Source organism: Oncorhynchus mykiss, unplaced genomic scaffold, assembly GCF_013265735.2.
Source record: "Oncorhynchus mykiss isolate Arlee unplaced genomic scaffold, USDA_OmykA_1.1 un_scaffold_130, whole genome shotgun sequence".
Lineage (NCBI taxonomy): Eukaryota > Metazoa > Chordata > Actinopteri > Salmoniformes > Salmonidae > Oncorhynchus > Oncorhynchus mykiss.
This window is the reverse complement of record NW_023493663.1, coordinates 920001-932759: the sequence shown is the minus strand read 5'-3', so window position 1 is coordinate 932759 and position 12759 is coordinate 920001. Positions and strand designations below refer to the sequence as shown.

Here is a 12759-nt window from a genome sequence, read left to right as displayed (position 1 = left end):
GTTACCAACATTTCTCGTCTATAATGTTTGTTTTGTTACCAACATTTCTCGTCTATAATGTTTGTTTTGTTACCAACATTTCTCGTCTATAATGTTTGTTTTGTTACCAACATTTCTCGTCTATAATGTTTGTTTTGTTACCAACATTTCTCGTCTATAATGTTTGTTTTGTTACCAACATTTCTCGTCTATAATGTTTGTTTTGTTACCAACATTTCTCGTCTATAATGTTTGTTTTGTTACCAACATTTCTCGTCTATAATGTTTGTTTTGTTACCATTTCTGTTAATGCATTCAGTATATTACTACTCCAGTCGTTTGCGGTTCTCGCTGTCGGAGTGTACGTACACGTTGTTTGCAGAGAGCACATCCATCCTAGGCTACACTTGTTGGTTTATTTCACTCCATTTACGAGTTGTCAATGTGTTGATTACACATAGAAGTAGACCTATAGACTACCTGATTACACATGGAAGTAGACCTATAGACTACCTGATTACACATGGAAGTAGACCTATAGACTACCTGATTACACATGGAAGTAGACCTATAGACTACCTGATTACACATGGAAGTAGACCTATAGACTACCTGATTACACATGGAAGTAGACCTATAGACTACCTGGCCCTGATTACACATGGAAGTAGACCTATAGACTACCTGATTACACATGGAAGTAGACCTATAGACTACCTGATTACACATGGAAGTAGACCTATAGACTACCTGATTACACATGGAAGTAGACCTATAGACTACCTGATGACACATAGAAGTAGACCTATAGACTACCTGATTACACATAGAAGTAGACCTATAGACTACCTGGCCCTGATTACACATGGAAGTAGACCTATAGACTACCTGATTACACATAGAAGTAGACCTATAGACTACCTGGCCCTGATTACACATAGAATAAAATTTGATTTGATGATTTGATTTGATTTGAAGTAGACCTATAGACTACCTGATTACACATAGAAGTAGACCTATAGACTACCTGATTACACATAGAAGTAGACCTATATACTACCTGATTACACATAGAAGTAGACCTATAGACTACCTGATTACACATAGAAGTAGACCTATAGACTACCTGATTACACATAGAAGTAGACCTATAGACTACCTGATTACACATGGAAGTAGACCTATATACTACCTGGCCCTGATTACACATAGAAGCAGGTTTATAAATGTGTCCGTTTTGGGATCTGATAGTTCTTCTGATTTGGCTCAACTCTCCACCACTAATGAGAAGGTTTTCCTCACCTCAATCAGCAAGTAAATGAAGTCTGTTTTTATATCTATTGAGAATGATTAGTTCCTCAACGTTGTGTGTGTGTGTGTGCGCCTCAGTGTGTGTGTGTGTGTGTGTGTGTGTGTGCCTCAGTGTGCGTGTGTGCGCCTCTGTGTGTATGAACTCTGTACTGTCGATCTGTCCTCAGGAACATCTGTCTGTGAGTCACAACAGCCTGACTACTCTACATGGAGAACTGTCCAGCCTGCCGAACCTCAGGGTAACTATACACACACACACACACACACACTCTCGCTTTCTGAGATGGGTTCAGGTGTGGAAAGGTCAACTTTGTTTCATGTATTTAAGGCGGTGGTTGCCCGGGCCAACAACCTGAAGAACTCTGGAGTTCCTGATGACATCTTTCAGCTGGATGACCTCTCAGTCCTGGTGAGGAGATCTGTCTGTCTGTCTGTGTCTGTCTGTCTGGACGACCTCAGTCCTGGTGAGGAGAGCTGTCTGTCTGTGTGTCTCTCTTTCGAGATATCCTTCTCTCCATCTCTTTCTTTCTTTCGAGATATCCTTCTCTCCATCTCTCTTTCTTTCCAGATATTCTTCTCTCCATCTCTCTCTTTCTTTCCAGATATCCTTCTGTCTCCATCTCTCTTTCTTTCGCGATATCCTTCTCTCCATCTCTCTCTTTCTTTCCAGATATCCTTCTGTCTCCATCTCTTTCTTTCTTTCGAGATATTCTTCTGTCTCCATCTCTCTCCAGATAAAGTCTGTGGTAATTGCCCATTAATCATAGAACAGTCTGTTCATGATCTGTTTTGTATGTTATTCAACATTCTACTGATGTTCTATGTGAATCTACTGATGTTCTACTGATGTTCTATGTTATTCTGTGTTCTCCAGGACCTGAGCTTCAACCAGCTGACTGAGATCCCCCGAGACCTGGAGAACTCCAAGAACATGCTGGTGCTCAACCTCAGCCACAACAGGTAGAACCTCTTATAACCTCTAATAACAGGCGACTAACAGGCCTTATAACCTCTAGCAGGTGACTAACAGGCCTTATAACCTCTACTAACAGGCGACTAACAGGCCTTATAACCTCTAGCAGGTCACTAACAGGCCTTATAACCTCTAGCAGGTGACTAACAGGCCTTATAACCTCTAATAACAACCTCAGCCACAACAGGTAGAACCTCTTATAATATGTTATAACAGGTCAGTAACAGGCCTTATAACCTCTACTAACAGGCGACTAACAGGCCTTATAACCTCTAGCAGGTGACTAACAGGCCTTATAACCTCTACTAACAGGCGACTAACAGGCCTTATAACCTCTAGCAGGTGACTAACAGGCCTTATAACCTCTACTAACAACCTCAGCCACAACAGGTAGAACCTCTTATAATATGTTATAACAGGTGACTAACAGGCCTTATAACCTCTAATAACAGGCGACTAACAGGCCTTATAACCTCTAGCAGGTGACTAACAGGCCTTATAACCTCTAATAACAACCTCAGCCACAACAGGTAGAACCTCTTATATTATGTTATAACAGGTCACTAACAGGCCTTATAACTTAAGCTATAACAGAATATAAATAAATAATAATAAATATCATACATACAGTGCCTTCAGAAAGTATTCAGACCCTTTGACTTTTTCCACATTTTGTTACGTTACAGCCTTATTTTAAAATTGATTAAATATTATTTTCTCTTACACACAATACCCTATAATGACATCACAATACCCTATAATGACATCACAATACCCTATAATGACATCACAATACCCTATAATGACGTCACAATGCCCTATAAGGACAAAGTGAATACAGGTTTTTAGAAATGAAATACCTTCTTTACATAAGTATTCAGACTCTTTGCTATGAGACGGGAAATGAAGCTCAAGTGCTTCCTGTTTCCGTTGATCATCTTTGAGATGTTTCTACAACTGGATTCTCTTTGGCCTGAATGTCAAGCGTCACGTCTGGAGGAAACCTGGCACCATCCTTACAGTGAAGCATGGTGGTGGCAGCATCATGCTGTTAGGATGTTTTTCAGCAGCAGGGACTGGGAGACTAGTCAGGGTGGAGGGAAAGATAAACGGAGAAAAGTACAAAGAGATCTTGATGTAAACCTGCTCCAGACCTCAGACTGGGGTCGAAGGTTCACCTTCCAACAGGACAACGACCCTAAGCACACAGCCAAGACAACAAAGGAGTGGCTTCGAGACAAGTCTCTGAATGTCCTTGAGTGGCCCAGCCAGAGCCCAAACTTGAACCCGATCGAACATCTCTGGAGAGACCTGAAAATATCTGTGCAGCAATGCTCCCCATCCAACCTGACAGAGCTTGAGAGGATCTGCAGAGAAGAATGGGAGAAACTCCCCAAATACAGGTGTGCCAAGCTTGTAGAACCATACCCAAGAAGACTTGAGGCTGTAATCGCTGCCAAAGGTGCTTCAACAAAGTACTGAGTAAAGGGTCAGAATACCTATGTATATGTGATATTTCAGTGTTTTTATTTGTAAAAATTAGCAAACATGAATAAAAACCAGTTTTTGCTTTTGTCATTATGGGGTATTGTGTGTAGATCGATTAGGTGGAAAAAAACAATTTAATTCATTTGAAAATAAGTCTGTAACGTGAAAAAAGTCAAGGGGTCTGAATACTTTCCGAAGGCACCGTATCATAGATTATTCTCCTCCTCCTCCCAGCATCGATGCCGTCCCTAACCAGTTGTTTATCAACCTGCCTTATAACCTAATACCGACCCTCCTCCTCCTCCCAGCATCGATGCCATCCCTAACCAGTTGTTCATCAACCTGCCTTATAACCTAATACCGACCCTCCTCCTCCTCCCAGCATCGATGCCGTCCCTAACCAGTTGTTTATCAACCTGCCTTATAACCTAATACCGACCCTCCTCCTCCTCCCAGCATCGATGCCATCCCTAACCAGTTGTTTATCAACCTGCCTTATAACCTAATACCGACCCTCCTCCTCCTCCCAGCATCGATGCCATCCCTAACCAGTTGTTTATCAACCTGCCTTATAACCTAATACCAACCCTCCTCCTCCCAGCATCGATGCCGTCCCTAACCAGTTGTTTATCAACCTGCCTTATAACCTAATACCGACCCTCCTCCTCCCAGCATCGATGCCATCCCTAACCAGTTGTTCATCAACCTGCCTTATAACCTAATACCGACCCTCCTCCTCCCAGCATCGATGCCATCCCTAACCAGTTGTTTATCAACCTGCCTTATAACCTAATACCGACCCCCCCTCCTCCTCCTCCCAGCATCGATGCCATCCCTAACCAGTTGTTCATCAACCTGCCTTATAACCTAATACCGACCCTCCTCCTCCTCCCAGCATCGATGCCGTCCCTAACCAGTTGTTTATCAACCTGCCTTATAACCTAATACCGACCCTCCTCCTCCTCCTCCCAGCATCGATGCCGTCCCTAACCAGTTGTTCATCAACCTGCCTTATAACCTAATACCGACCCTCCTCCTCCTCCCAGCATCGATGCCGTCCCTAACCAGTTGTTCATTAACCTGCCTTATAACCTAATACCGACCCTCCTCCTCCCAGCATCGATGCCGTCCCTAAACAGTTGTTCATCAACCTGCCTTATAACCTAATACCGACCCTCCTCCTCCTCCCAGCATCGATGCCATCCCTAACCAGTTGTTCATCAACCTGACTGACCTGCTGTACCTGGACCTGAGTGACAACAAGCTGGACAGCCTCCCCCCTCAGATGAGACGCCTCGTCCACCTGCAGACCCTCATCCTAAACAACAATCCCCTGATGCACGCCCAGCTACGGTACGAAGCATTATAACACATTATAAGCGTGCTTCTACACCTGCATTGCTTGCTGTTTGGGGTTTTAGGCTGGGTTTCTGTACAGCACTTTGAGATATCAGCTGATGTACGAAGGGCTATATAAATACATTTGATTTGATTTGAATGCACGCCCAGCTATGGTACCAAGCATTATAACACATTATAACCATCTGAAGAATGCACGCCCAGCTATGGTACCAAGCATTATAACACATTATAACACCTTAATACACTTTATAACCCCCTGATGCACGCCCAGCTATAATATGAAGGTTTATAACCCCCTGATGCACGCCCAGCTATAATATGAAGGTTTATAACCCCCTGATGCACGCCCAGCTATAATATGAAGGTTTATAACACCTTAATACACATTATAACCCCCTGATGCACGCCCAGCTATGGTACGAAGCTTTCTAAGTCCTCCTGTGTGTGAGCAGCCAGCTGCCAGCCATGGTGGCCCTCCAGACTCTCCACCTGAGGAGCACCCAGAGAACCCAGAGCAACATGCCTACCAGTCTGGAGGGACTGGTACACCTGGCAGGTAACACACACACACACACCTGGCAGGTAACACACACACACACACACCTGGCAGGTAACACACACACACACACTTGGCAGGTAACACACACACACACACACTTGGCAGGTAACACACACACACACACACACACACACACACACACACACACACACACACACACACACACACACACACACACACACACACACACACCTGGCAGGTAACACACACACACACACACACACCTGGCAGGTAACACACACACACCTGGCAGGTAACACACACACACACACACACTTACTTGGCAGGTAACACACACACACACACACACACTTACTTGGCAGGTAACACACACACACACACACACACACACACACACACACACACACACACACACACACACCTGGCAGGTAACACACACACACACACACCTGGCAGGTAACACACACACACACACACCTGGCAGGTAACACACACACACACACCTGGCAGGTAACACACACACACACACACACACCTGGCAGGTAACACACACACACACACACACACACACCTGGCAGGTAACACACACACACACACACCTGGCAGGTAACACACACACACACACACACACCTGGCAGGTACACACACACACACCTGGCAGGTAACACACACACACACACACCTGGCAGGTAACACACACACACACACACACACACACACACACACACACACACACACACACACACCTGGCAGGTAACACACACACACACACACACACACACCTGGCAGGTAACACACACACACACACCTGGCAGGTAACCACACCCAAGCCAAGACTAAAGTCAGGAAATGAATGTCCTTTATGTGGTCTCTCCTTAGACGTGGACCTGTCCTTCAACGACCTGAGTCGGGTTCCTGAGTGTCTCTATACGCTGAGCAGTCTGAAGCGTCTCAACCTCTCCTCCAATCAGATCTCAGAGCTCTCCCTCTGCATCGACCAATGGACTCAGCTAGAGACACTCAACCTCAGCAGGAACCAACTCACATCACTGCCTGTAAGAACATCTCTCTCTCTCTCTCTCTCTCTCTGTCTCTCTCTGACATTATAACACCCTAATACACATTATAATCCCTTGTACTTAGCTATGGTACGACCCTTTCTAACATGTTATAACCCCCCTGATGCACGCCCTGCTATATAAACATAACACTCAGAACAGGTTTTCCATAAGATAGACTTTTCAAGGTTTATATAATCAGCTTTGTACAGTGTTTTAGCAATGTGAAAATAGTTGTAGTATGAATAGTGGGGGAAGATAAATGAACAGATAATTATGGGTTGTATTTACAATGTTGTTTGTTCTCCACTGGTTTCCCTGTTCTCATGGCAACGGGCCACACATCGTGCTGCTGTGACGGCGCATTTGTGGTATTTGACCTAACAGATATGGGAGTTTATCAATGTTGGATTTGTTTTCTAATTCTTTGTGTCTGTGTAATCGTGTGTCTCTAATATGGTCATGTATTTGGCAGGAGGTATTTGGCAGGAGGTATTTGGCAGGAGGTTAGGAAGTGCAGATCAGTTTCCACCACCCCATTTTAATCAATTTTAGAGGCACTGGTTGTCCCAGGACAACCATGGTGTTTCCTGTCCCAGGTAGTTGGACATGTTCAACCGTGGTGTTTCCTGTCCCAGGTAGTTGGACACGTTCAACCATGGTATTTCCTGTCCCAGGTAGTTGGACATGTAGACCTTGATCTGTTGGTGACAGTAGGTCATCTGATCTATTGGTGACAGTAGGTAATCTGGGTAGACCTGGATCTATTGGGGACAGTAGGTCATGTGGGTAGACCTGGATCTGTTGGTGACAGTAGCTCATCTGGGTAGACCTGGATCTGTTGGTGACAGTAGCTCATCTGGGTAGACCTGGATCGGTTGGGGACAGTAGCTCATCTGGGTAGACCTGGATCGGTTGGGGACAGTAGCTCATCTGGGTAGACCTGGATCGGTTGGGGACAGTAGCTCATCTGGGTAGACCCTGATCTGTTGGGGACAGTAGGTCATCTGATCTGTTGGGGACAGTAGGTCATCTGATCTGTTGGGGACAGTAGGTCATCTGGATAGACCTGGATCTGTTGGGGACAGTAGGGCATCTGATCTGTTGGTGACAGTAGGTCATCTGGGTAGACCTGGATCTGTTGGGGACAGTAGGTCATCTGGGTAGACCTGGATCTGTTGGGGACAGTAGGTCATCTGGGTAGACCTGGATCTGTTGGGGACAGTAGGTCATCTGATCTGTTGGTGACAGTAGGTCATCTGGATAGACCTGGATCTGTTGGGGACAGTAGGGCATCTGATCTGTTGGTGACAGTAGGTCATCTGGATAGACCTGGATCTGTTGGTGACAGTAGGTCATCTGGGTAGACCTGGATCTGTTGGGGACAGTAGGTCATCTGGGTAGACCTGGATCTGTTGGGGACAGTAGGTCATCTGGGTAGACCTGGATCTGTTGGTGACAGTAGGTCATCTGGGTAGACCTTGATCTGTTAGGGACAGTAGGTCATCTGGGTAGACCTGGATCTCAAATCAAATCAAATCAAATCAAATTTTATTTGTCACATACACATGGTTAGCAGATGTTAATGCGAGTGTAGCGAAATGCTTGTGCTTCTAGTTCCGACAATGCAGTAATAACCAGTAATCTAACTAACAATTCCAAAACTACTGTCTTGTACACAGTGTAAGGGGATAAAGAATATGTACATAAGGATATATGAATGAGTGATGGTACAGAGCAGCATAGGCAAGATACAGTAGATGGTATCGGGTACAGTATGTACAAATGAGATGAGTATGTAAACAAAGTGGCATAGTATAGTATAAAGTGGCTAGTGATACATGTATTACATAAGGATACCGTCGATGCTATAGAGTACAGTATATCCGTATGCGTATGAGATGAATAATGTAGGGTAAGTAACATTTATATAAGGTAGCATTGTTTAAAGTGGCTAGTGATATATTTACATCATTTCCCATCAATTCCCATTATTAAAGTGGCTGGAGTTGAGTCAGTGTCAGTGTGTTGGCAGCAGCCACTCAGTGTTAGTGGTGGCTGTTTAACAGTCTGATGGCCTTGAGATAGAAGCTGTTTTTCAGTCTCTCGGTCCCAGCTTTGATGCACCTGTACTGACCTCGCCTTCTGGATGATAGCGGGGTGAACAGGCAGTGGCTCGGGTGGTTGATGTCCTTGATGATCTTTATGGCCTTCCTGTGACATCGGGTGGTGTAGGTGTCCTGGAGGGCAGGTAGTTTGCCCCCGGTGATGCGTTGTGCAGACCTCACTACCCTCTGGAGAGCCTTACGGTTGAGGGCGGTGCAGTTGCCATACCAGGCGGTGATACAGCCCGCCAGGATGCTCTCGATTGTGCATCTGTAGAAGTTTGTGAGTGCTTTTGGTGACAAGCCGAATTTCTTCAGCCTCCTGAGGTTGAAGAGGCGCTGCTGCGCCTTCTTCACGATGCTGTCTGTGTGAGTGGACCAATTCAGTTTGTCTGTGATGTGTATGCCGAGGAACTTAAAACTTGCTACCCTCTCCACTACTGTTCCATCGATGTGGATAGGGGGGTGTTCCCTCTGCTGTTTCCTGAAGTCCACAATCATCTCCTTAGTTTTGTTGACGTTGAGTGTGAGGTTGTTTTCCTGATCTGTTGGGGACAGTAGGTCATCTGGGTAGACCTTGATCTGTTGGGGACAGTAGGTCATCTGGGTAGACCTGGATCTGTTGGTGACAGTAGGTCATCTGGATAGACCTGGATCTGTTGGACAGTAGCTCATCTGATCTGTTGGGGACAGTAGGTCATCTGGGTAGACCTGGATCTGTTGGTGACAGTAGGTCATCTGGATAGACCTGGATCTGTTGGTGACAGTAGGTCATCTGGGTAGACCTGGATCTGTTGGTGACAGTAGGTCATCTGATCTGTTGGTGACAGTAGGTCATCTGATCTGTTGGTGACAGTAGGTCATCTGATCTGTTGGGGACAGTAGGTCATCTGATCTGTTGGGGACAGTAGGTCATCTGATCTGTTGGTGACAGTAGGTCATCTGATCTGTTGGGGACAGTAGCTAATCTGGGTAGACCTGGATCTGTTGGTGACAGTAGGTCATCTGATCTGTTGGGGACAGTAGGGCATCTGATCTGTTGGGGACAGTAGGTCATCTGGATAGACCTGGATCTGTTGGGGACAGTAGGTCATCTGATCTGTTGGGGACAGTAGGTCATCTGATCTGTTGGGGACAGTAGGTCATCTGGATAGACCTGGATCGGTTGGGGACAGTAGCTCATCTGGGTAGACCTGGATCGGTTGGGGACAGTAGCTCATCTGGGTAGACCTGGATCGGTTGGGGACAGTAGGTCATCTGGGTAGACCCTGATCTGTTGGGGACAGTAGGTCATCTGATCTGTTGGGGACAGTAGGTCATCTGATCTGTTGGTGACAGTAGGTCATCTGGATAGACCTGGATCTGTTGGGGACAGTAGGTCATCTGGGTAGACCTGGATCTGTTGGGGACAGTAGGTCATCTGGGTAGACCTGGATCTGTTGGGGACAGTAGGTCATCTGATCTGTTGGTGACAGTAGGTCATCTGGGTAGACCTGGATCTGTTGGTGACAGTAGGTCATCTGATCTGTTGGTGACAGTAGGTCATCTGATCTGTTGGGGACAGTAGGTCATCTGATCTGTTGGGGACAGTAGGTCATCTGATCTGTTGGGGACAGTAGGTCATCTGATCTGTTGGGGACAGTAGGTCATCTGATCTGTTGGGGACAGTAGGTCATCTGATCTGTTGGGGACAGTAGGTCATCTGATCTGTTGGGGACAGTAGCTAATCTGGGTAGACCTGGATCTGTTGGTGACAGTAGGTCATCTGATCTGTTGGGGACAGTAGGGCATCTGATCTGTTGGTGACAGTAGGTCATCTGGATAGACCTGGATCTGTTGGGGACAGTAGGTCATCTGATCTGTTGGGGACAGTAGGTCATCTGATCTGTTGGGGACAGTAGGTCATCTGATCTGTTGGGGACAGTAGGTCATCTGATCTGTTGGGGACAGTAGGTCATCTGATCTGTTGGGGACAGTAGGTCATCTGATCTGTTGGTGACAGTAGGTCATCTGATCTGTTGGGGACAGTAGGTCATCTGATCTGTTGGTGACAGTAGGTCATCTGATCTGTTGGTGACAGTAGGTCATCTGATCTGTTGGGGACAGTAGGTAATCTGATCTGTTGGGGACAGTAGGTCATCTGATCTGTTGGGGACAGTAGGTAATCTGATCTGTTGGGGACAGTAGGTCATCTGATCTGTTGGGGACAGTAGGTCATCTGATCTGTTGGTGACAGTAGGTAATCTGATCTGTTGGGGACAGTAGGTCATCTGATCTGTTGGGGACAGTAGCTCATCTGGGTAGAGCAGCATTCTGACCTCATCTTTGAGGGTGAGTTCAGGGGCTGCAGATGGGTCCAACAACACTGCTCGTAGACGTCAAACAGGTTTGGACTTAAACTGCACCCTCTGTCTCTGTCTCTCTCCAGTCTGCTATCTGTAAGCTGGGGAAGTTGAAGAAGCTTTATGTGAACAGTAACAAGCTGGACTTCGATGGAGTTCCGTCTGGCGTGGGGAAGTTATCCAGTCTGCAGGAGTTCATGGCTGCTAACAACAACCTGGAACTAATACCCGAGGGACTCTGTAGGTGGGTACCTCACGTCATACCCGAGGGACTCTGTAGGTGGGTACCTCACGTCATACCCGAGGGACTCTGTAGGTGGGTACCTCACGTCATACCTGAGGGACTCTGTAGGTGGGTACCTCACGTCATACCCGAGGGACTCTGTAGGTGGGTACCTCACGTCATACCTGAGGGACTCTGTAGGTGGGTACCTCACGTCATACCCGAGGGACTCTGTAGGTGGGTACATCACCTCATACCTGAGGGACTCTGTAGGTGGGTACCTCACGTCATACCCGAGGGACTCTGTAGGTGGGTACCTCACGTCATACCCGAGGGACTCTGTAGGTGGGTACCTCACGTCATACCCGAGGGACTCCGTAGGTGGGTACCTCACGTCATACCCGAGGGACTCTGTAGGTGGGTACCTCACGTCATACCCGAGGGACTCTGTAGGTGGGTACCTCACGTCATACCCGAGGGACTCTGTAGGTGGGTACCTCACGTCATACCCGAGGGACTCTGTAGGTGGGTACCTCACGTCATACCCGAGGGACTCTGTAGGTGGGTACCTCACGTCATACCCGAGGGACTCTGTAGGTGGGTACCTCACGTCATACCCGAGGGACTCTGTAGGTGGGTACCTCACGTCATACCTGAGGGACTCTGTAGGTAGACACACACTTAAGGCGTCCGCATGCTTCCCAGCCGGTATTTCATGATGCCATTTTGTGACATGTTTTGATGATTTGGACCGTACCTGCTGTGTAGTGGATCAACTTGTTGTTGTTGTTGTTGTGTAGGTGTGGGAAGCTGAAGAAGTTGGTTCTGAATAAGAATCGTCTGGTGACTCTTCCTGAAGCCATCCACTTCCTCGTCGACCTAGAGGTACACACTATCCTCTGTTCTAGATTCTAGATGTTCTGCCCTGTGTTCTAGGCTCTAAATGTTCTAGGTGTTTTGCCCTGTGTTCTAGGTTCTAGACATTCTACCCTGTGTTCTAGGTTCAAAATGTTCTAGATGTTCTGTTCTAGGTTTTAGATGTTCTAGGTTGTAAGTGTTCTCTCCTCTGTGTGTGTTCTAGGTCCTAGATGTACGTGAGAACCCCAACCTGGTGATGCCTCCCAAGCCGGTGGACAGGACAGCAGAGTGGTACAACATCGACTTCTCTCTTCAGAACCAACTGAGACTGGCTGGAGCATCCCCTGCTGTAATATCTGCTGCAGGGGGAGGTGGGTCTAGGTCCTGGGTAGGTGGGTCTGGGAGAGGTTGGTCTGAGGAAGGTGAAATTTCCCCCCCCCACTGCTACACACTGATACACTGTCCATCCAGACCTGTCTGTGGACCAGACAGAGAAATGCACTGACTTGCTTTAGAAACGCTCAATACATTTTGTGTGTG

General features: G+C 46.7%; 1 protein-coding gene across 1 annotated transcript in view; it reads left to right on the top strand.

Moving 5' to 3' along the window:
- LOC110513976 (protein flightless-1 homolog) overlaps positions 1–12759 on the top strand; it is a 59788-nt gene that overhangs the window by 5190 nt on the left and 41839 nt on the right. Inside the window, exons 3-11 of the mRNA XM_036972285.1 lie at positions 1458–1529; positions 1619–1699; positions 2165–2250; positions 4943–5104; positions 5566–5669; positions 6513–6688; positions 11225–11382; positions 12162–12246; positions 12443–12590. Coding sequence (XP_036828180.1) covers positions 1458–1529; positions 1619–1699; positions 2165–2250; positions 4943–5104; positions 5566–5669; positions 6513–6688; positions 11225–11382; positions 12162–12246; positions 12443–12590 — 1072 coding nt within the window. The remainder of the gene's footprint in view (positions 1–1457; positions 1530–1618; positions 1700–2164; positions 2251–4942; positions 5105–5565; positions 5670–6512; positions 6689–11224; positions 11383–12161; positions 12247–12442; positions 12591–12759) is intronic.